At 41.9% G+C, this 21,974-nt stretch overlaps 1 protein-coding gene across 1 annotated transcript in view; it reads right to left on the reverse strand.

The window, feature by feature from the left end:
• Positions 1 to 20,489, reverse strand: part of TMEM132B (transmembrane protein 132B) — a 259,572-nt gene extending 239,083 nt beyond the window's left edge. The window contains exons 1-2 of the mRNA XM_077835357.1: positions 20,480 to 20,489; positions 19,007 to 19,895 (exon numbers count right to left, since the gene is read on the reverse strand). Coding sequence (XP_077691483.1) covers positions 19,007 to 19,895; positions 20,480 to 20,489 — 899 coding nt within the window. The remainder of the gene's footprint in view (positions 1 to 19,006; positions 19,896 to 20,479) is intronic.
• Positions 20,490 to 21,974: the final 1,485 nt, after the last annotated feature.

Consider the following 21,974-nt stretch of genomic DNA (forward strand, 5'->3'; position numbering starts at 1 on the left):
GGCCTTCGAGGGAGCTGCCATTGCTAACTTCTTGTGCTTTCCCTGTTCTGCGGGTAAATAGACAACTATTGGTATCCCAAGATAGCAACCTGGAGACAACTAAATTAATATTAAGGGCCAGGAAAAAAAGTTATTAGCTTGAGTAAGTAAAGCCATCTTTGCAAAAAGGCTCCCTTTGAATTTTTTATTTCATGCTTAAATAAAAACACTGAACAGCAGATGTCTTATCTCTCAGCAATTTTACAGAGAATAGCAGTTCTTTGTATAAAACTAGCTTTAGAAGACTTTAGACTAGATTTGTGTGTGTGATTTGAAACATATATTTGAGTCAAATCCATATTGTATTATTTAGCATTTATGTAGCCCTGTGAATTTAATGGATATCACGTGGAACACATAATACAGCAACCCTGACCTAGAGCACTTCCAGACACAGGCCATAAAGACGACGATTGGTAAGGTGCTAGAAGGCATGGGGCACTGTCAGTAAACAGATCAGCTTAGAAGAGAATCACAAAAGGGAAGGGATTTGAAGCTGGTGAGGGAGAATTCTTGGCACAAAGGAAATGAGGGACTGTTCCAAGCCTAGAAGGTATCATGAAAGGAAGTGTGAAGCTGAAAAGATGCGAGAGGGCCCAGTGCTGGGCGTTGTGGAGTGCCTTAACTTCAGTGAGAGATGAGGTTACTAGACAGCTTGTAGCATCATTTAGAAGTGGGATACGGAGAAGCAAAGGCAGTCTGAGGGGGGTGTATAGTGTGAGGGAGCTGTCTAAGGCCGGACTGGCATTGTGGATGGTTTAAAGGATGAGCTTAAACGTAACGCAGAAGGAGTGGGACAAGCCAGTGAAGGGATTTCAGCTGGGTGGGAGCCAGAGGAGATTTTTTAGCAGAGGCATTTTGCATAAACTAGAAGGGGGTAAGGAGATAGGCATGGCTGCTAGGGAGCAAGCGGAGAAAGAGAGGAGACAGACCACAGTTCTGTCTCTCGGAGTAGAAAGGAGGGATTTTACAGAAGAAGGGGCAGGACTTAGCAGGAGCCAGGGTGGAAGAGAAAGGAATCTAAGAGAATATCCAGTTTGTGCATTGAAGACAGAGGGGCCTCAGAGAGGAGAAGGTTTTGGTGGGTAGATAATGAGCTTAGTTTTGGCTATTCTGGTATAAAGGCGGCAGTGAGACACCCACAAGGAGATGGCAGAGAGGCGAGCATGCAGCAGTCTGCTTTGTACACAACATACTCAGCAGGGTGATCCAGCAACCGAGACATGAAACCTTCTCAAAACTCTCAGTGTCCGTCCACTACAGGGCATCCTGGAGATGAAGTGACCTATTGTGCAGCTATGCTGGAAGATGGACAGGGGACACTGAGCGTAGTTTATTAGGCCACAACTTTATTCTTAAACGCCTGGGAGTACCCGGCAGATAAAAGTGTACAGAGCAAGTAATTCCATCATCATTTCAATATATACCAGGGGGCATCTGTCAGCCCCTCCCTTCCCCATCCTGGTCCCCAGCCAACCTGCTGCTGGGACCTCAGCATCCACCACCCCGAATGAGGGCTAATGGAGGCTAGAGGAGGGTTGGCTCCCTGCTGTACCAGTCAGAGGAGCACTGAAATTCCCATTTCTGCTCCTTTAAACACTACCTCCTTTCAATCCTTTCCCAGTCCATTCTATCTGATCACTGTATCCCTCCCTAGGGAGTTCCTGCACCAGAGATCCACCCCATGTTTATATACTGAGTTGCAACATCATAGCCGAACTCTTGTTTCATGTTTGCCCCAGCGAAGCCTCCCCCGAACCTGCTGTGGGGAAAGTGGAGAGGGGGAAACATTTTGCCTTGGGCAATCTGGCAGCGAGGGAAAAATTCTTTCCCAGCCCCCCGAGAATGGAGTGATTAGTGCCAGGTCCACAGCAGATCCTGACCAAACCTGGCATTTCACCACTTCCATGGGTGAGAGGGGAGGTGCTTCTCCACCCCGTCCAGGTAAAAGAGGGCTTTTCCTGCACCAGCATAGACCTATGTAGTCCCCATCACCACCACTTCCAGTCCCCTGGGGGATGGGTCAGCATCCCCATGCTGACCTGGAAGGCAACTGCAGCAGAAAGCCACTCCCTGGCTCTCTATCCCTTAAAGGGGGCACACAGCCTTTCCGACAAGCCAGACAACGACCCCCGCCACTTAATGCGTGGTGAGGTCATTCTCTACTCCATAGGCATTCGTCTAGAAGAAAATAGGCCTCTACAGTACACGTGCATTTCATCAATGAGGTGGGACTGTGATATCGTTTGAGGGACAAGTTTAGCATTTCAGGTACTAAGAGCCAACACAAAGAATGCATTCTAACCCTCCTATTTCCCACCAAAAGAGGAAGTATTGTCTAGGGGTTAGAGCAATGTATTGCAAATCAGAACTCTACAGTTCTGGTTGGGCTTGCTCTTTGACCCAGAGTGAATCTAAGTACCCCCTACCTCCCAAGTCTCTTGAGTGGGGCCAGATTCTATCACCCTTACTCACACAGAAGTGTACCTTTCCCCTTGGCCTTAATGGGACTATTTGCAGAGTAAAGTATTATTCCATGTGAGCAATGGTGGCAAACCCTGACCCTTAAGGCTAATCAATCTCTCTCTGGAATTCCCAGGTGAAAGGTATTATGCAGGAAAGGGGGGGCTCTTGCTTTAATGAACTCAGATGCATGAAATGTTCAATACACAGTTTTTCAGCAAATATAGGATATGCATTCTTTGACCTACATTTCCATTGGCAGTTATTTTTTTAAAGCCTCTTTAAATAATGGAGAGTTTGAATGAATTCATATAAAACATTTTAGCATGAATCCACTGTGTAATTCATGCCAGAGGTAAATAAATAGAGCCACCTTCAAACAAAGGCTGCTTGGCTACAACTAGCTGTTCCTTTAGCATTTCATAATTGCTCATTGCTCCAATGTCTATTGCTTGCACAACTTCTTAAGACTGAATTAGACAGCAGATTTTTTTGCACAGTTCTCTTACTGTTTTCTTTATATTTTGAGAACTATAGGTAGAATGCATCACACAAGCAGCGGTATCCGTGCTAATACAGACAAATGAACATAATTAAAAGGCAAAAGAAGCACTGAAATTTACGGAGCTATGTGCAGATGCTTGTGCTCTGTCACGCAGACAACAGTAGCAACTCCATAACTAAGAATGTGTTTGATTTACTATGCTGTGGCGGTGTATACCATCTAAAAATAAGGGTTCAGAACACATAACATACACATGAATGGCCCAGATCACCAAAATCACAAGGCCATCCACTCCAGGCATTGGCATATTTCCCATTAGTTATCATGCATGTGAATTTACAATATTCACTCTCTCTCTCTCTCTCTCTCTGTCCCCCCTCCTGCCCCCAAAATTCTATTACTTTCATTCATGCATACCTCAGTGGAGGTAGCATCAATGGAATTACGCCAGTGTGGACCAGAGCCAAAACCCTGGATCCAAAACAACCCAAAATTTAAAATTTGTTTGGATCCAGATCCAAGCTTCACTGCTAGCCCCCATCTATCATGGGACAAACTCCAAAACTCTGAACACCCAGGAACTTTCAATTATTAATTGGTACATTTTATTATCATCTCCTATATTAAAGATTTTGTATACAAGAATTTGTACACGTCCCGCCTAGCTCCTACATTCCTTGCACCAAACCCTCAGTAACTTCAGTGGATGTTTTGAATGCGCAAGGAATGCACTGTATCTAACCCTGGTTTTGCTTCTTTGCTTTTTGCTTCCCCCACTCACTGCCTTCTAGTACCAGCGCAATTAGAGATGGCTTTTCAGTGTAACTGCCTTCTAACTACTCTCTTTCATTAATCCAACATAAAAAGCTTAGACCACCCAAAGAGAAGAAAGAAAAGGAGTACTTGTGGCACCTTAGAGACTAACCAATTTATCTGAGCATGAGCTTTCAAGAGAAGAAAAAGAGAAGAAAGTGACTGCAAGAAGCGGGTAGTTTTGTCACAATGGCCAATTAAAACAAGGCATAATTGCAGGTTGACTTGGCCTCCCTCCATTCACCTGCCATAATAGAGAGTTACCAGATGGGGAGTAGCAGCACCCGGCTCCCCCGTTGGCCCTAACTGTGCCCATTTAAATGCCCTCCTTTCAACTTTTCTACCAATGTGGATTGTAGCCGATTATCTGACTTCTATTTCTTTACTTTTCTTAAGCATTAAAATGAATCCATGCACTGAACATTTTTCTTGGAATATTCTATCTTAAGCACTTACATGGCTTCCACTGCCATACTGTGTGAGCCATACTGTGTAAACAATCTTTAATGTGTTTGTTTATCCTCACAGGGGTGCTGCAAGAGAGGGGAGTGCTCTTACCCCATTTTACAGATAGGGGAAACTGAGGCATAGAAAGACTAAGTAAGACTCCTCATAAAAGAATGAGGAGTACTTGTTCAAGGCAACACAGGAAGTCTGTGGCAGAACTGGAAATCGAACCTGAGTCTCCCAAGCCTGAAGCTCGTGTCCTACTCACTGGACCATCCTTCTTATCTTCAGCTGTGAAAAAACACACTGGGAAACAAAGGGACCAAAAAGTCTGCCCAGATGCATCAGCATGTATATGAAACATTTGAAACTAAAATCAATGCACTCAGAGTAAAACTTCACTGATTTCAAATGGTGTTACACCATATTTACACCTGCGCAACTGACAGCAGAATCGGACCCAAAAGTCTGTCGCCCAAAGAAAGCAAATTTAAAGGTGCCTGCTTTCTACTTTCTGTTTTAGTACTGTTCATTACACATAGGACCACTAACTACAGCAATCCAATTTGTTTAAACCAGACTGAGACTTACTGCCTTTTCAGTTAATGAAGACCCGCATTGGGATTTGATCACGTAGTCCTTGGCTAGCAGCACACAGCTACAGCAGCATTCAACACACAGTTCAAAATAAAGAATCCCAATCCCAATGTTGGTTGAGTCATTAGGGCACACAACTTGCATGAAACCAGCAGATGTTCTGCAAGTTAGAATGTTCTCCCCAAGCTAAGAACCTTTTTAATCTACCCTCATACATCACAAGCTTTGTGAGGGGGTTTTTTAAGGTTTGTTTTTTTTAAAGGAAGTAATTGGGTACATAAAAATTTTACCTCATAACTGGCTACCTTTAAATCACTCGCTGCACTACTGAATATTTAATCAATTTTGTCAACTGAAAATAGCTTTTAATTCATTTCCAGTTGCTGTTGAGCTCAGAGCCAGTTGTGTATGTACAAATCTCACTCAATTAGTTCCATCTTTTGCAACTTTTACTTCCCATTATTTATTATTTAAATTACCATAATATTTTCAGGCCACAATCAGCTGCCCCATTGTGCAACACCCTGGAATAAAACAAAGACACCCACAGCCCCAACCTTGAGACAATACGGGTTTGGAGAAGAGTGCTGGTAATCAGTCCAGACAGAAAAGGCCGGATCTTTGAGACATTAGACAAGAACAGGAGACAAGATTTAGATGAGTCCTGGATGAGTGGCCCTAGGAAGCAATCCAAGTTAAAGGGTGAAATCCAGCAGATGGGGTCATCACCAGAACTCCCATTGACTTCAAAGTGGCCAGGAATTCACCCAAGATTTTGTTGTATTAATCCAAAACATCCTGCCCCTTTCCTTCAACGGTGAGGGTATATAACTCAAAGTTTCCCCCACATCTAACATTAATGACCATCTAGAAATCACCGGCTACTTAGTGCTCCAAAAAGAAGAACTCATTTCAGCACAACAGTCAACCACATATTTGACTTTAGGCATGTGAGTTTCCCATTCCTATACAGTGAAATATTTTATCACATGCATAAAGTTAAGCACATACTTAAGTACGTTGCTGAATCAGGGCCTAAACCAGCCAGGCTCAGTTCTCGACTGTGGCCGAGCAAAGCAACACATGGGCCGAGTGGAAAAGGGAGGCTGTCAGGGAGCTGAACACAGTTCCCTGATTCTCAGCTGATTGGCCACAGCATAAACTTCAGGGAGGCAGCTTTAACTTACAGGGCTGGTGAAAGAACTTCCCCTAGTAGAGAATCAATAGCAGCAAAGCCTTGCTCCCCTACACCCCGACCTACTCCCTGCCCAGACCTATCCATTCCCACCTCCCCGCCACTCTAGGGGAGAAGGAAGCAGCCAGAGGAGAGGACGCTCCATGAGGAATCTTCAGCCAGTTTAAGTTCACTTCACTTAACCAGCACAGTGGGAACTTAACTGGACCAAAGAATCGAGCCAATCATCTCCAAGGTGGCCATCTCCCTTCATCTAGGTTCTTAGATGCGTGTCACACTGCAGCACTATGTACCCTCATCACAGCACCCCAGCCAACCCTTACAACTACAACGCTTTAGAAAGCGAAATGCCTCCTGTGCCTTTTAACAGAATCTCACACTTTCCCCCTCAGTGTGCTCTCCATGATGTGCACAATGCCACATTGGTCTGACATCGCTCCCCAGATCTTTACACGTTTTGAAACAAAATCTCAAGTTACGCAGAAGCTGGCTGGAGATAATTAGCCGGAGCTGTCATGCTGAAACTTCAGGAAAGAAGGATAGGCCTGAAAATGGGCTTGTAAAATCCCAACTACTTAAAAATGTAAAATCTCATTCCATTACTGTCAACAAGGATAAATTTGTGTCAAGCCATAGGGTATATTGGCACCTTCCAAATATACTGGAAACGTTTTTCACATTTTCCGCTTGTTTGTTGATTATAACAGCTCCTGCTAACACCAGTGTAGACAAGAGGTTGTCAGTGCTTCTGCTCTAAATCTTGTTTTTCCATTAGTTTGCTACTCAGATGTAAAACTAAGTGCTTCAGAGTCCATCGCCTGATACATTGTATGAGATGCACTGCAACTGATTATGCTTGGCCCCACTTATCTATTTCTAATGCAATCTGGTATACGAGGTGCCAGCTTATATGTGGGTTGCCTTTAAATTTCCATAAATAATTTTTTCTTTCCATTCTACAGTTACGTATCTAGAGGCATATGGAATATACTAAGTTATTTCATATAAAATATCTATCTTCCTTGGGTACGCAGACGGCCTCAGTCTTTTCATGTGTTTATCCTTCCCTGTGAGATAGGGAAGTGCTTTTAACCCCAGTTTTACAAAGGGAAAACTGAGGCACAGATAGGCTTCCTTCCTATAGGATATGCACTTTAACAACAAGATGGGAAGCTCGTTATCTCCATAAGCCAGTGAGATTCTGGTGCTTTTGCCTTTTGCAAGACAGAAGTCAGAGAGAGACAGAGTTATTGCCGTTAGTATTACTTCATTGTGATTGCATTGTGGTTATTTCTGAGACTATTTCATACCTGTTATTCAATCGTGAAACCAGCCTCTCGCTGCTATGCTGCCTGTTTTTCATATGAAGAATGATTGCTGCCCTACTCATTGTAGCAGGTCGTTGCTCGTTATCTAAAAGTCCATTAAATGGCTTTGCCAGCTGCGACATTGTGAGTCCTTTGTGATTTTATAGAATTAACCGGGTCATTTATCCTCGTTTGGACATCTATCGTTATTTAAGCTTTTAGTACTGGCTGGGCAACTCGAGTGAGTTTGGGAGCCAACAGGCTAGGGATGTGGGAGGACATTAAGATCTGAGAAGATGAGGGAAAGGGGAAGACCTGGACTCACTGGACAAGATGATTCAGACTAGGAATTAGTGAAGGTGGCAGGGAAGACAGATTTGACACGGAACTGGGATGTCGGGGGAGAACTGGGACTGACTAGACAAGGAGACTGGAACAGTGAGACTGGGGAAGTGGGGAGATTAGGATTGGGATAAGAAGCCTGAGTAGGGGAGACTGGATAGGCAAGGAGAATGGGGCTGGAACAAGGAACCTGGGGTGGAAAAGAGGCACAGTTGGGAAGGGGACAGGTAAGTTCAAACTTGGAGGGTAACAGATGGAAGAGTCCGAGCCAACTAGATACACTCCCATTCACAGCCTGGAATGGAAACCAACATTCCTGAATCTCACTGTTCCTCTGCTATCAGAAAATCTCTGTGAAATCCACTGGCAGAGTATACGTCTCATCCCCCTCTAATGCCAGTCCACAGAAGGGATGACAACCTTCTATTGCTATCAGGTTTCAGAGTAGCAGCCGTGTTAGTCTGTATTTGCAAAAAGAAAAGGAGTACTTGTGGCACCTTAGAGACTAACCAATTTATTTGAGCGTAAGCTTTCGTGAGCTACAGCATCCGATGAAGTGAGCTGTAGCTCACGAAAGCTTATGCTCAAATAAATTGGTTAGTCTCTAAGGTGCCACAAGTCCTCCTTTTCCTATTGCTATCAGTTACTCAATTAGCTCAAGTACCAGAGGTCTGTGAAGGGGATCTAAAGGTTCCAAACCTGCTGATAAATCATGCTGGTGTCTATATGATGGGATTTCTGTTTTCTCATTTGCTTTTCTAAACACCTCGGAAACTGCACACACAAAAACTACATTAAAAGAATATTAAGACTGCAAAAGTCAAGCACTCAAAAGTTAGGAAATGCCAGAATTAAGATCGTCTATACAACTTTAATTTACAGCCCTCGTGTGTGTGCATTATGACGCAGTCTTTACCTATAGGATTACATTATTTTTTCCCACAGGACCCTGTCTTATTCAGCGCACAGAAAGAACCTGCTCTGGAGATGAGTCAGGACTGCGTGGTAAAGGAGGCTGTTGGCTGTAGGACCCCTGCCTCATTTCTTGCAGGTGTTGGAAGGGGTGGAGTGCATGAGGCAAGTGACTGAAGAAAGAGAAAGGATGGCGTCCTAGGCAATCCATTGCTGCCCTGGAGCACTGGATTTTATCCCAGCCTCTGCCGCAAAGATCCTGTGTGACTCTGAGCAAGTCACATAAACTAAATTTTCACAGGGGGTCACTAATTGTGTGTTCCTCATTTTCTGGATGCCTGACTTGAGACCCTGGGGTCTGATTTGCAGGAGCGCTGAGCACTCACAGCTGCAATCAAAGTCAGTAGGAGCTGTTATTTGAACATAGAAAGTGCATATAATGCTACATATACAAGTCCTAGATCTCTCAAATTGGGCAGCCAAAATTAGTGGAAACTTTGGATCTTAATATCCCTGTACGTAAACTCCCTATATGGAAAATGGGGAAAATCTGTGAGTCACTCCAATACTATGGTGACGAGCTCCACAGAAAAACCCAGGAGCAAATAATTGTCTTCAGAGCAGGATTTGAACAATGCGCAGTAATAAGGCACAGGGCCACACGTTGTGAGAATAGCGAGAATAACTATTCATTAAGTGAGCATCCATCCTGAGCACTGAGCGAGGCAGTGGTCCTGTGGACTCCTGTGTAAAAATAGCATATGATGCAATTAAAGACAGCATCAGTCAACCTTAATCCTGGCATTTCCTATCTGTGAACGCTTGACTTTGCAACCTTAATAATGTGCTTTTAATGTAGTTGTTGTGTGTGGCGTTCGCACACAGGCGCACTCACACATATCTCATCGAGATAGGGTTTGTGTCAATATTAACGGACTGTATCTTAAGTTCTTTAGACGTTTTTTTCAAGTATTCCCATGTCTCCCATTATGGTCTCCAGGAATAATTTAATGTTGTGATTTTTTGTTAATAGAGAGAACTGTGATTAATTTGAGACGGGTCCTTCCCTCCACCCCCCCACTCTACTTGTGCTGGATTGTTATCTCTCGGCCTTTAATAAGTAGTCGTTTTAGTTGTGTAGCCACCATGTTCCTGTCTTGCTACCTGATTCAGAATGATTTCATTTTAAACTATGAAGGCCATGTTCAGCATGTTCCCGCTACTCAGCCGTGCTATGTTCCCAGTATTTTGTGTTCTCTTGTTTCCTATGTATTTCAAGGTCTAAAGCCGGTTTTGTTTTTCCTTGTTGCTCTCAGCAGCTATTGGCAGGAGACTGCCTCTTACCATTTCATGTCTCCACAGATCTTTCATCATTAACAAAGAAGTCTTGTAAAGTCTATTTTAATGTCCTGTGTGATTTTTCTCCCCTTAGTAGGCAGACATTTAACCTCATCTGTATGGATTTATGTTTATTAATATAAATTCTTCATATCAGTTCTGCTAGTGAGAGTGATTAGTAAAAGCTAACACTCCTGTATTTCACCTTGTACTAATTCATCCCAAATCAAAAAGTAATTTTCACTGCTGCAATATGCAGAGTGCGGCACAGGGGGGAAAAAAGTATAATCCACCAAATATCTGCTAGGTTTTTAGCTTCTGTATATTCCTGCCATTCCTCTTAAGCATGGTGATGATTGCATCCCGCCTACAGCATGTTGTATTTGTCTAGTATAGGATTCATTACATGATGTCTGTCCCTTCCTTATTATTGGAATATCTCCAGTCTCGGTTTCCATTCGGACAGAGGATTAAAGAATGACGGGTCATTCATATTAGGCACATGTAAAGTATACTAACATCCCTACCTTTTCTCCATGAACTGTTAGTTCTCAGCCTTGCTTTATTTCTGTATTCTTATTCACAATTAAAACAGAACCAATATGCCACACGTTTTTACAAACAAAGTCATGGCTCCTTTTTTCATAACCAAGAAGTAAGTGATTATCCATTACTCCACTAAATGCCACAAAAAGGTTTTTCTTTCAAAATGTCTTTACTGCCCCAAGATAGTGTTAAAATAACTGTACACTCCAGGAAAGCAATGTTAAACCATCCCCAGCTGCATCTATTTGATGAGACATCTGTCTTTTCAGTCAAGAAAGGATCAGTCTCTCCTCTCTCATTTTTATACAACTTCTCCATTTATATCAGGAGACTCCTTTTGTAAAAAAATAAAATAAAATAAAATAAAATTCCCCTTGCTTCTTCATAGTTTCCATTTTTTCTCACTGTGTATATATTTATTATATCCTAATCCATGTATATTACTCATTATAAACTTATATTAGTAAAGTAAATATCCTTAGTAGTCACGTGTGCATCAGAAGAGAGAATTTGGCCTATAAATTCTTGTACTAGCTTTGCAGGGTTCTCCAAACTGCTTAATGTTAACAGGCACTAGAAGTGAGCATTATGATCATCTAGTGTGACCACCTGTATAACACAGGCCACAGAATTTACCCCAAATAATTCCTGTTTGAACTACAGCATCCCTTTTTAAAACAAATTGAATCTTGATTTAAAAGTTATTCCTACGAAGCAGTTTTGCAGCAGCTGAATCCCATGCAATTGTGCATCGCTGCATAGGCTCTCACCAACGATAGGGAACAAGCCCACGTCACCACTATGGAACGGGCACAACACCAGCAACATTTTGCATAGAGAACTTGCTACAGAATCCAAGGCAACGGGCTAACGGACGGCATTCAAGCCTAACTTCCAAAGTTCTATGCTTTCTGGGGTTCATCACAATTCTGGCGGTTTGCGTGGAAGTGTGTCTATCTGTCTGTCTTTCAAGCCAGACATAACCTCTGTAGTCTGCTTTGCAGTATACAAAGCAATAAATGTCTGCAGAGACTGATTAATGGTCAAAGCAAAGCTAAAGCTTTTAATCAATCAAATTTTGTTTATTAAGGGACTATTACAAAGCCATAGGTTATTCTGATTACTCAGACATAGCTTCTGAAACATAAAAAAGAACAAAAATATATTTAACTGGTGAATGATTGAAAGCAGTATGTTGTGTCTCTCCGGCTCACTTTCCAGTTGCATTCCGATCAAGATGGGGGCTAGCATTAATAAATGGGAGCGGGTTTAAAAAGTGAACAGTTGTTCCAGGAGTGATCTGTGTGGAAAAGAAATTGTTGTTGGACACACAGAGACCAGCTTTCAAACACGGACTTCTTAATGGGACATGTTCATTGGAAAATGTAAAATCTGTAAAGGCTGATAAAGGAGCTTGGGTGGGCAACTTGAGTGTACAACGTCAATACAGATTTAGATGCCATTTGCAAGATAACAAAGGTTTGAGTTTTCCAGGTTGGAATTGGTTAACATTCTCTTTGGGTATGACGGATACATTTTGAGTGCTTTCTAATACAGATACCTTCCCTGAACCACTTTCTTGATACGGTTGCAAAAAACAACAGGGTCCATCATCAAATTACTGAAAGAAAAGGAGTACTTGTGGCACCTTAGAGACTAACGAATTTATTTGAGCATGAGCTTTCGTGAGCTACAGCTCACTTCATCAGATGCATACCGTGGAAACTGCAGCAGACTCTATATATACACAGAGAATATGAAACAATACCTCCTCCCACCCCACTGTCCTGCTGGTAATAGCAGGACAGTGGGGTGGGAGGAGGTATTGTTTCATATTCTCTGTGTATATATAGAGTCTGCTGCAGTTTCCACGGTATGCATCTGATGAAGTGAGCTGTAGCTCACGAAAGCTCATGCTCAAATAAATTCGTTAGTCTCTAAGGTGCCACAAGTACTCCTTTTCTTTCTGCGAATACAGACTAACACGGCTATTACTCTGAAACCCATCAAATTACTATTTGTTTTCCTCACCATTTGCCAAGAAGCTGTTAAGCTTTGTAATTTGAGAGCTAGGTTAAGATCCCAATATTTCACCCAAAAAGGCAGAGTTGGATTTTTTTTATGGACTGAAATTCAGTATTTACTAGTACAAAATTCAGCACAAAATAAAACACTGCACAACATAGTGTATGAAATACTAAAGAGGCACATAAAATTGCACACATCCATTCTGTTTGCATACAGTCATATCAATGAAGTTTGCATCACAGTGAAAATCTTAAGAATGATTTGATTTTGATCTATAGTCTCATCTGAACCAGAATGGAATACATTACACTCCACTTATAACAGACACGATTTAAAACAATCGGTTATACTGGGCAAAAACATATTTCCCCAAGGCAAACATAGTCACTTCAATATATTTTTCTCTGGTGAAAACACACAGAAACTCTAGGTATAATAACCTTCTGGGTTTTTATGGACATTACTAATGGACTGAAAAACAGGGAGAGCCGACAGAGGAAAACTGTTATAAATTAGATGTAGGAACTATGGTGATTTTATTTCCCTCAGCATAATTCCCTGCTAACTGTGTAAACTTTAGTTGAATAAATTCTCCATAGGCGAAGAGTGAATGTCATTTGAAACATTCAGAGCAACAACTGCCTCTGCTCTTTCCACCCAGCAGCAGGTAACAGATCTGCATTCTGCCTCTTACCTGTAGCATTTAGCTTCCTGAAATAAAGCACCCACTGTTTCTTTGACTTACAAACATAATGAAGGAAATGACTTGCCAGACACTCTTTTGAGTAGTATCTAATTGCTTGGGGAATTTCCACTTTGGTCTTCTAGGCTGAATACCAACCTCGGATCCAAGAATCTCAGAGCTAACATGGACTCCCACTGTAATCTTGGGCAAATTAGTTAAATCTCTTTGATTCGGCTCCTCCATATCTCCCATGGTTTGAGCAGATTCATGGGAACATAAGAACATATGATCCAACATCATAACATTGGTCCATCTAGTCCAGTATCCTGTCTCCATCACTGACGATTAATCATTACTTTATGCATCAGAGGAAGATGCAAAAAGAACAGGAGTACTTGTGGCACCTTAGAAACTAACCCATTTATTTGAGCATAAGCTTTCGTGAGCTACAGCTCACTTCATCGGATGCATTCAGTGGAAAATACAGTGGGGAGATTTTATATACACAGAGAACATGAAACAATGGGTGTTACCATACAGACTGTAACAAGAGTGATCAGGTAAGGTGAGCTATTACCAGCAGGAGAGCCGGTGGTGGGGGGGGTGGAGGGACCTTTTGTAGTGATAATCAAGGTGGGCCATTTTCAGCAGTTGACAAGAACGTGTGAGGAACAGTAGGGGGTGAAATAAACATGGGGAAATAGTTTTACTTTGTGTAATGACCCATCCACTCACCGTCTTTATTCAAGCCTAAGTATCCAGTTTGCAAATTAATTCCAATTCAGCAGTCTCTTTTTGGAGTCTGTTTTTGAAGTTTTTTTGTTGTAATATTGCCACTTTTAGGTCTGTAATCGAGTGACCAAAGAGATTGAAGTGTTCTCCGACTGGTTTTTGAATGTTATAATTCTTGACATCCGATTTGTGTCCATTTATTGTTTTACGTAGAGACTGTCCAGTTTGGCCAATGTACATGGCAGAGGGGCATTGCTGGCACATATCACATTGGTAGATGCGCAGGTGAATGAGCCTCTGATAGTGTGGCCGATGTGATTAGGCCCTATGATGGTTTCCCCTGAATAGATATGTGGATACAGTTGGCAACGGGCTTTGTTGCAAGGATAGGTTCCTGGGTTAGTGTTTTTGGTGTGTGGTTGCTAGTGAGTATTTGCTTCAGGAAGATGCAAGAAACCCAAAACTGAACAATTACAGAATAACTTGCTCTTATGGGAAGTTTCTTTCTGACCATAAGCATAATGGTTGTTGTAGGCCCTGAAGCATGACAATTTATATCCATGACACATTTTTACCCTAGCAACATGGGGACGGTCATTCACGGTGTTTGTACAATAGGCACTGACTAATTCTGACTGCAATATCCATGTTTCATAATAATATGGATGTTACATTATATGTTTAAAATGTTTAATTCATGTTTATAAAGTGTGTGATGCTGGCAAACCAGATGCCAGCTCTTGCCAAGACTGAAGGCATGAGCTAAGAACTAACAAACTCATAGCTGGAGACCGGGCCAGTTCACTTGTTTGTTAGGTATTAGTTTTATAAGAATGTATTTAGCGTTTAAACTCTATGAATTGCTTTTAAGTCGCTGCATGCATTAATCTCACTTGTAATGTCAGTATTCCAGGCTATAAGAAAATCTGTAAGTTTTGCCTTATAACTTTGAAAATGTTTGGTCTGACCTTATGAACCCAGACACAGGAATTGTCCTCCTCCCTAGAAGGGCCATCAAGGAACATTGCAATACAAAGGATTGGTTAATGGCCCTATCACACCTTGGAAATGCTACGTGCAAGGAAACTCATCCTTTGGGCTCGTAAGCTGAATGGAGGAAATAAAACAAAGCCACAGGAAAATTTTCCATCTCTGGGCTGCTAGAACTCTGACAGAACTAGAGACACCAAACTGAAGCCAGAGATCCTCAGGGGTTATCTCCTGGGTCCCCTCTAAAAGACACTTTGAATTGGCAGATCACTACAACTCTGTCACTCAGAGGATTTAGAGAACTCATTTGGTGAGAATATGTTCATTTGCTTTAACCTGGAAATAACTCATTTCTTTTTCCTAGTTAAATAAACCTTTAGATAGTTTATTACAGGATTGGATACAGGCAATATCTTTCGTGTAAGATCTAGGGTACCAATTGATCTGGGGTAAGTCTCTTGGGACTGGAAGCAACCTGAATATGGTGTGATTTTTTTTGGTGTAAGCAACCATTTATCACTAAGTCTAGTGTCTGGGTGGCAAGATAGACTGAGAGTCTAAGGGGACTGTCTGCGACTCCATGGGAAGAGTGTTATAGTGACCCAGGAGTTGACATGTGTTACTGGCTTGGCGAAATATAAATCATAGAACACACCACCAATTTGGGTGTCTGCCCTGTTTTTGACAATCTGCCTTGAGGAAGGCACTCACAGTCGTGAGCCAGTCCAGACACCATGACAAAGTACTTAGAAGAAGAAAGGTGCTGGCATAAGATTTGTTATTCATTCACTTTGCATCTTTGTCACGGATAGTATGTTTCTGTCATCTTCTTCCTGCACCTTTTTAGACTTAAAAGTGAGGAGTAAAAATGTGTCTAAGTTGCCAGCGTGTATTGCAACTCCTCTTTTCCCTAGTGTTTAACACTGTCTCGGTAAGACACTTTCCAATTACCTCTGGGCCTTTCTATTCCCCAAGTCTGGCTCCTATTTCTCTGAGTTGTGTCTATGTGTAGCTCTTAACCAACATTAACAGTTAAAGGCATAGTAATAAATATACATCACTAACCCTCATGCTGGTTAAGAGTGCCTGAAATCAAGTACTATCCAACTCAACAGTTCTCTGATAAAACTGAAATTCACTAATAAAACTGCTTGGAAAATTTCAAAAATTACAACATTTCACCCCAAAAAAACGGGGGGAAGGTTTCCACTAAAATTTTCACAAAAAGATTTTCTGTTTTCCAATCATTTCTATTCAAGACCAAGGAAGCGGATTCCAATTTTGAGAGGTATACAAAGAAAAACGTATTTTTGGTGGGTTAATTTTTTCCAGTTTTCTCCTTTGCTGTGCAATGGGAATGTGCCATGCCACAAGCAAGCAATCATTTAAGCTTGAAAATAAATAAACTACTACTAAGGAGAGAAAGGATAGCTGGTCTTGTTGTTAAAACACTGAATAGGGACTCAGACAATCTGGTTCCAAATCCTGGCTCTGCCACGCATTTCTAGCATGACCTTAGATTCATTGTTTCATAGATTCATAGATACTAAGGTCAGAAGGGACCATTATGATCATCTAGTCCTACCTCCTGCACAACGCAGGCCACAGAATCTCACCCACCCACTCCTGCGAAAAACCTCTCACCTATGTCTGAGCTATTGAAGTCCTCAAATCGTGGTTTAAAGACTTCAAGGAGCAGAGAATCCTTCAGCAAGTGACCCGTGCCCCATGCTACAGAGGAAGGTGAAAAACCTCCAATCTGCCCTGGAGGAAAATTCCTTCCCCAAATATAGCAATCAGCTAAACCCTGAGCATATGGGCAAGATTCACCAGCCAGATACCCAGGAAAGAATTTTCTGTAGTAACTCAGATCCCACCCCATCTAACATCCCGTCACAGGCCATTGGGCCTATTTACCATGAATATTTAAAGATCAATTAATTACCAAAATCATGTTATTCCATCATACCATCTCCTCCATAAACTTATCGAGTTTAATCTTAAAGCCAGATAGATCTTTTGCCCCCATTGTTTCCCTTGGAAGGCTATTCCAAAACTTCATTCCTCTGATGGTTAGAAACCTTTGTCTAATTTCAAGTCTAAACTTCCCAATGACCAGTTTATATCCATTTGTTCTTGTGTCCACATTGGTACTGAGCTTAAATAATTCCTCTCCCTCTCCGGTATTTATCCCTCTGATATATTTATAGAGAGCAATCATATCTCCCCTCAACCTTCTTTTAGTTAGGCTAAACAAGCCAAGCTCCTTGAGTTTCTTTTCATAAGACAAGTTTTCCATACCTCAGATCATCCTAGTAGCCCTTCTCTATACCTGTTCCAGTTTGAATTCCCTCTCAAACATGGGAGACCAGAACTGCACACAGTATTCCAGGTGAGGTCTCACCAGTGCCTTGTATAACAGTTCTAAAACCTCCTTATCTCTACTGGAAATACCTCGCCTGATGCATCCCAAGACCGCATTAGCTTTTTTCACAGCCATACCACATTGGCGGCTCATAGTCATCCTATGATCAACCAATACTCCAAGGTCCTTCTCCTCCTCCGTTACTTCTAATTGATGCGTCCCCAGCTTATAACTAAAATTCTTGTTATTAATCCCTAAATGTATAACCTTACATTTCTCACTATTAAATTTCATCCTATTACTATTACTCCAGTTTACAAGGTCATCCAGATCCTCCTGTATGATATCCCGGTCCTTCTCTAAATTGGCAATACTTCCCAGCTTTGTATCATCCGCAAACTTTATTAGCACACTCCCACTTTTTGTGCCGAGCTCAGTAATAAAAAGATTAAATAAGATTGGTCCCAAAACTGATCCCTGAGGAACTCCACTGGTAACCTCCCTCCAGCCTGACAGTTCACCTTTCAGTAGGACCCGCTATAGTCTCCCTGTTAACCAATTCCTTATCCACCTTTCAATTTTCATATTGATCCCCATCTTTTCCAATTTAACTAATAATTCCCCATGTGGTACGGTACCAAACACCTTACTGAAATCTAGGTAAATTAGATCCACTGCGTTTCCTTTGTCTAAAAAATCTGTTACTTTCTCAAAGAAGGAGATCAGGTTGGCTTGGCACGATCTACCTTTTGTAAAACCATGTTGTATTTTGTCCCATTTACCATTGACTTCAATGTCCTTAACTACTTTCTCCTTCAAAATTTTTTCCAAGACCATGCATACTACAGATGTCAAACTAACAGGCCTGTAGTTACCCGGATCACTTTTTTTTTTTTTCAAAAAGCCTTGGGCAAGTCTACATCGCCCTGCAGTTCAGACTACAGGGGCTGTAAATAGCACTGCATACCAAAGTGCTGCACTGTAACTCCCCCTAGTGGATGCTACAGGCACAAACTAAAAGGACTGCAGACTACAATAATGCAAACTAGGAACCTTTTAATTCAGGGCCACAGCATCTGCAAGGATTTACAACACAGCATTTTGGTGTGCACCACTATTCACACCCACGTAATCTGAACTGCAAGGCAGCATGGACAAACTCTTAATCTGTGTGTCTCAGTTCCCCCATCTGTAAAAAATATGGGGATAACATTTCCCTACCGTGTGGGAGTGTTGTGAGGAGCAAGAAATAAATACTTTGGAGGTGCTCAGGGACTATGATAATAGGTTCTATAAGAGTAAATGGATTAAAGCTACATCAAAGCAGTGGGAAATGCCAATTATAAATATTTCTCTAGCAAAATGGACGAGCATAGTCAATCATTCTGGCTAGCCTACAGGAGGTATAATGAGTAGAAGCAAAGTCAGTTAAACTAGTCATAATCAATGACACATTTTATAAGAAAGTCATAGAAATATTAATGGCACAGACTTCAAAGTCAGCTTCCAGGTACCAAATCCTATTATACTCACAGATGCTTAAAGAACACTTATAATTTTCCCCCAAGCTGCAGGCCAAATCTTGAAGTCCTTTCTGAGGCAAACACCCACGAAGTCAATGGATCTATACCTGGGATGCACTCAGCCCCTGTTATTTGCTGGATTGTTTGAATACACAAAGTACTTTTTTAAAAACACTTACCTTAATGTAAACTGATCTGCTAGGGAGTCACCGGAAAGGGACACATGAAAGGTTACTATGTCACCTTCCTTGACAGGGTTGAGTGGTAAGTGGATCATGACGTTCTCATCTAGCCTCAGTGAAGATTGTTTTAGTTTGTCTTGAGTTGGATAGACAATGATGCTACCAATCCTCTCCACAGGCGGCAAAGCCTCATGTGCATTATCTTGACCTGCGTGTATGTTGTTTTCCCATTTTGCATCCTCAGGAGAACACTCCCCATCTGCTGCATACATTTTATAGAAGAGCTCCACAGTAATGCCTTCCAACAAAGCTGCTGTTGGCTCACGCTCCGAAATCAATGGTGGAGGGGAGCTGAACCAGCTCGGCGCTAATTCCAGTTCTGCGACACATAATCCTAAATGACCTTTCAACCTACAGCTGGCCACAGCTTCTCTAGCCTCCAGGAAAGCAAACATCTTCACACAGGGCAATCTCTCTGCAGAATCATAGTCATCCCAGTCCTTTCCTGCAATATAGAACAAGGCTTGCACTTTAGGTCTGTTGGAATAGATTGAGCTGTCGATTATGTGTGATTTTAATTTCCAATTAAATGTGAATTCATTAGCGAAACCAAAAGGAGCAGAAGTCAGCATTAGGTCCTCAGGAACAACTTGTTCCACTGAAAAAGGTCCGTAAGTTGCATTTACTACAGGTGGCTGCTTGGCTTTGTATATAAAGAATGACTCCACCCTAGCCTGCAAACTGGAGTTCCTCATGATATCTTGATTGGCTTCTTTGAGGAAGAAGGAAACATCAGCACTAGAGATGTGATAGCTCATGGGAAGATATACCGGCAGGTTTGAAAATCTCTGTGTGCTGTCCATGACTCCTCCTCGGCTTTCCACCACTGCAAACCAAAGGAAAAAGAAAAAGAAAACAGAAAAAGAATTCTAATATTTACTTAGCAATTTTTCTTCAGTTCCTCCCAGAAGCAATTATTTACTATACATAATTATTGTTAGTCACCTCTACAAAGCATTTACATATTGTCACCAGGAAGGTAACACGGCACACTATTAGACCTAGCATGCCAATACTTAACATTCCATAGTTCCTGTAGTGCCCCTTATAAAGTTTGCCATAAGGCCTTGATCCAAAGCCAACTGAAGTCAAGCGGGTTTTGGATCAGGCACTAGTAGCAGAGATAAGGCCAGGTTCTAGTTTGGGTTCTGGAAAACCACAGATACCTATGAATTTTGTGGGAGGTTTCAGTGGGACGGTCTCTCAGGTCCAGGGCAGCCCCAGACAGAGAGATGAAACCTGATCTTTTTGATCCAAAAACCAGATGTTTTGACATAAGTCCATTTCACAAAAACCTTTTAAAGAGTTTGGTTTTGTTCCAATGAGGAAGGGAAAAAATTCAAAACCCTGAAAGTAGTCAGAAAACAGATTTGTCATCCTCCGCCCAGCTCGAATTCCATTTTTTCCTACCACAAAACATTCCGGGGCCGGGGGAGAGGGTGTCAATGAAGAGACTTAGATGACAAGGTCTTGGTTTGGGCCCATCTCTAATGAATAGTGAAGTATAGTCCAAATGGACTATAATACTAAAAGAAAAGGGGGGAAAAAATCACGTCTTCTAAACTAACATTTTTTATTTTATGGCAAAAGTCCAGTAAAAGCTGATCCTCTGGGAATCATACCAAAAACAAACAGAATCCAACTTATTAAATACAAAGCAGTTCCATAATGTGAAGAGATCGCAGGAACAATGACAGATTCTAAGGTCAAACCTCTTACAGTCTATATCTAAATCTCAGGGCGCAAATGTAACGTTTTGTCATTATTGGTTACAGAAGATGCACAATGCTACAGCAACAATTACACCTGTTACATGCTAGATGACTCAGATACTGTCAGCTAAAATTTAGCACCTATAAAAGCTGTAATATTTAAGCTGCCTTTTCAAGTTGTGTATTTAACAAGGCTACATTTCTTGAAGATATGTTATAAGGCAAATCTCTTCATCTATTCGCCCTTGACTTGTTCTCTTTTAAAATTCCACTCATTTATTTTTGATTGCTTGATTTTTTTTCTCTATTGCTTATTTAAATCCCTCCCCCAACTTATTATAGAATTTCTTCTTCTTTTTTTGCGATATATTTCAGTTTTTTTTAATGTGGTCACCTAACTGCTTTTTCCCTGAATGTACAAGAAAGTATAAAAACATCATAACATGCATTAGCAAAACACAATATTCATGAAAAGCATCCCCCCTCCTGCTTTCATGCACACAGTTTAGCTGAGATACTCCCACCGTGAGTGCCATACATACACACATATATATCGGCTATGGGTTTAATTGTGGCTTTGCTACAAATTCCAGGTAAGGGGCAGTGAAGTTGCACTGCTCTGGAGCCATGTTGGAACTCAGAGGACACGTCTACACTGCAGTTGGGAGGTGCGCCGGTAGCACGCCTCGGCATAGCCAAGCTTTGATCAAACTAGCTCCTAAAAATAGCAGCGTGGCCACCATGGCAGAGGAAACAGCACAGGCTAGCCACCCAAAAGTGCAGCACCTCCCCCGTCCCCGCCCTCAACCCTAAGTACATACTCATGTGGCTGTGTTGCTATTTTGAATGAGCTCAGTTATGCCGGCATGTGCTGCAATTACACTTCCCACTCGCAGTGTGGACATTTTGAGTCACAAGCTGGTTCCTGGTTCCTCCCTTGCTCCTGGGACGAAGGGATCTGTACTAACCGTACACACAGAACAGATTATGTCCCACGGTAAAACCAGCGTATCCCCTCCCAGCTCCATGCATGATGCACAAGAAGGGAAGCCCACGCCAGAGAGTGAGGAGACCCTGACAACCCCTGTGAGGGAGCATAGCCAGGGTCACAGTCTAGCTCTTCCATTGTCAGTCACTCTCAGGACGAGAAGAGGCATGTTAATCACTTCACTTCTGCATTTCTCTTCATCCAG

The sequence above is a fragment of the Eretmochelys imbricata genome, chromosome 15 (genome assembly GCF_965152235.1).
Source record: "Eretmochelys imbricata isolate rEreImb1 chromosome 15, rEreImb1.hap1, whole genome shotgun sequence".
Taxonomy (NCBI): Eukaryota; Metazoa; Chordata; order Testudines; family Cheloniidae; genus Eretmochelys; species Eretmochelys imbricata.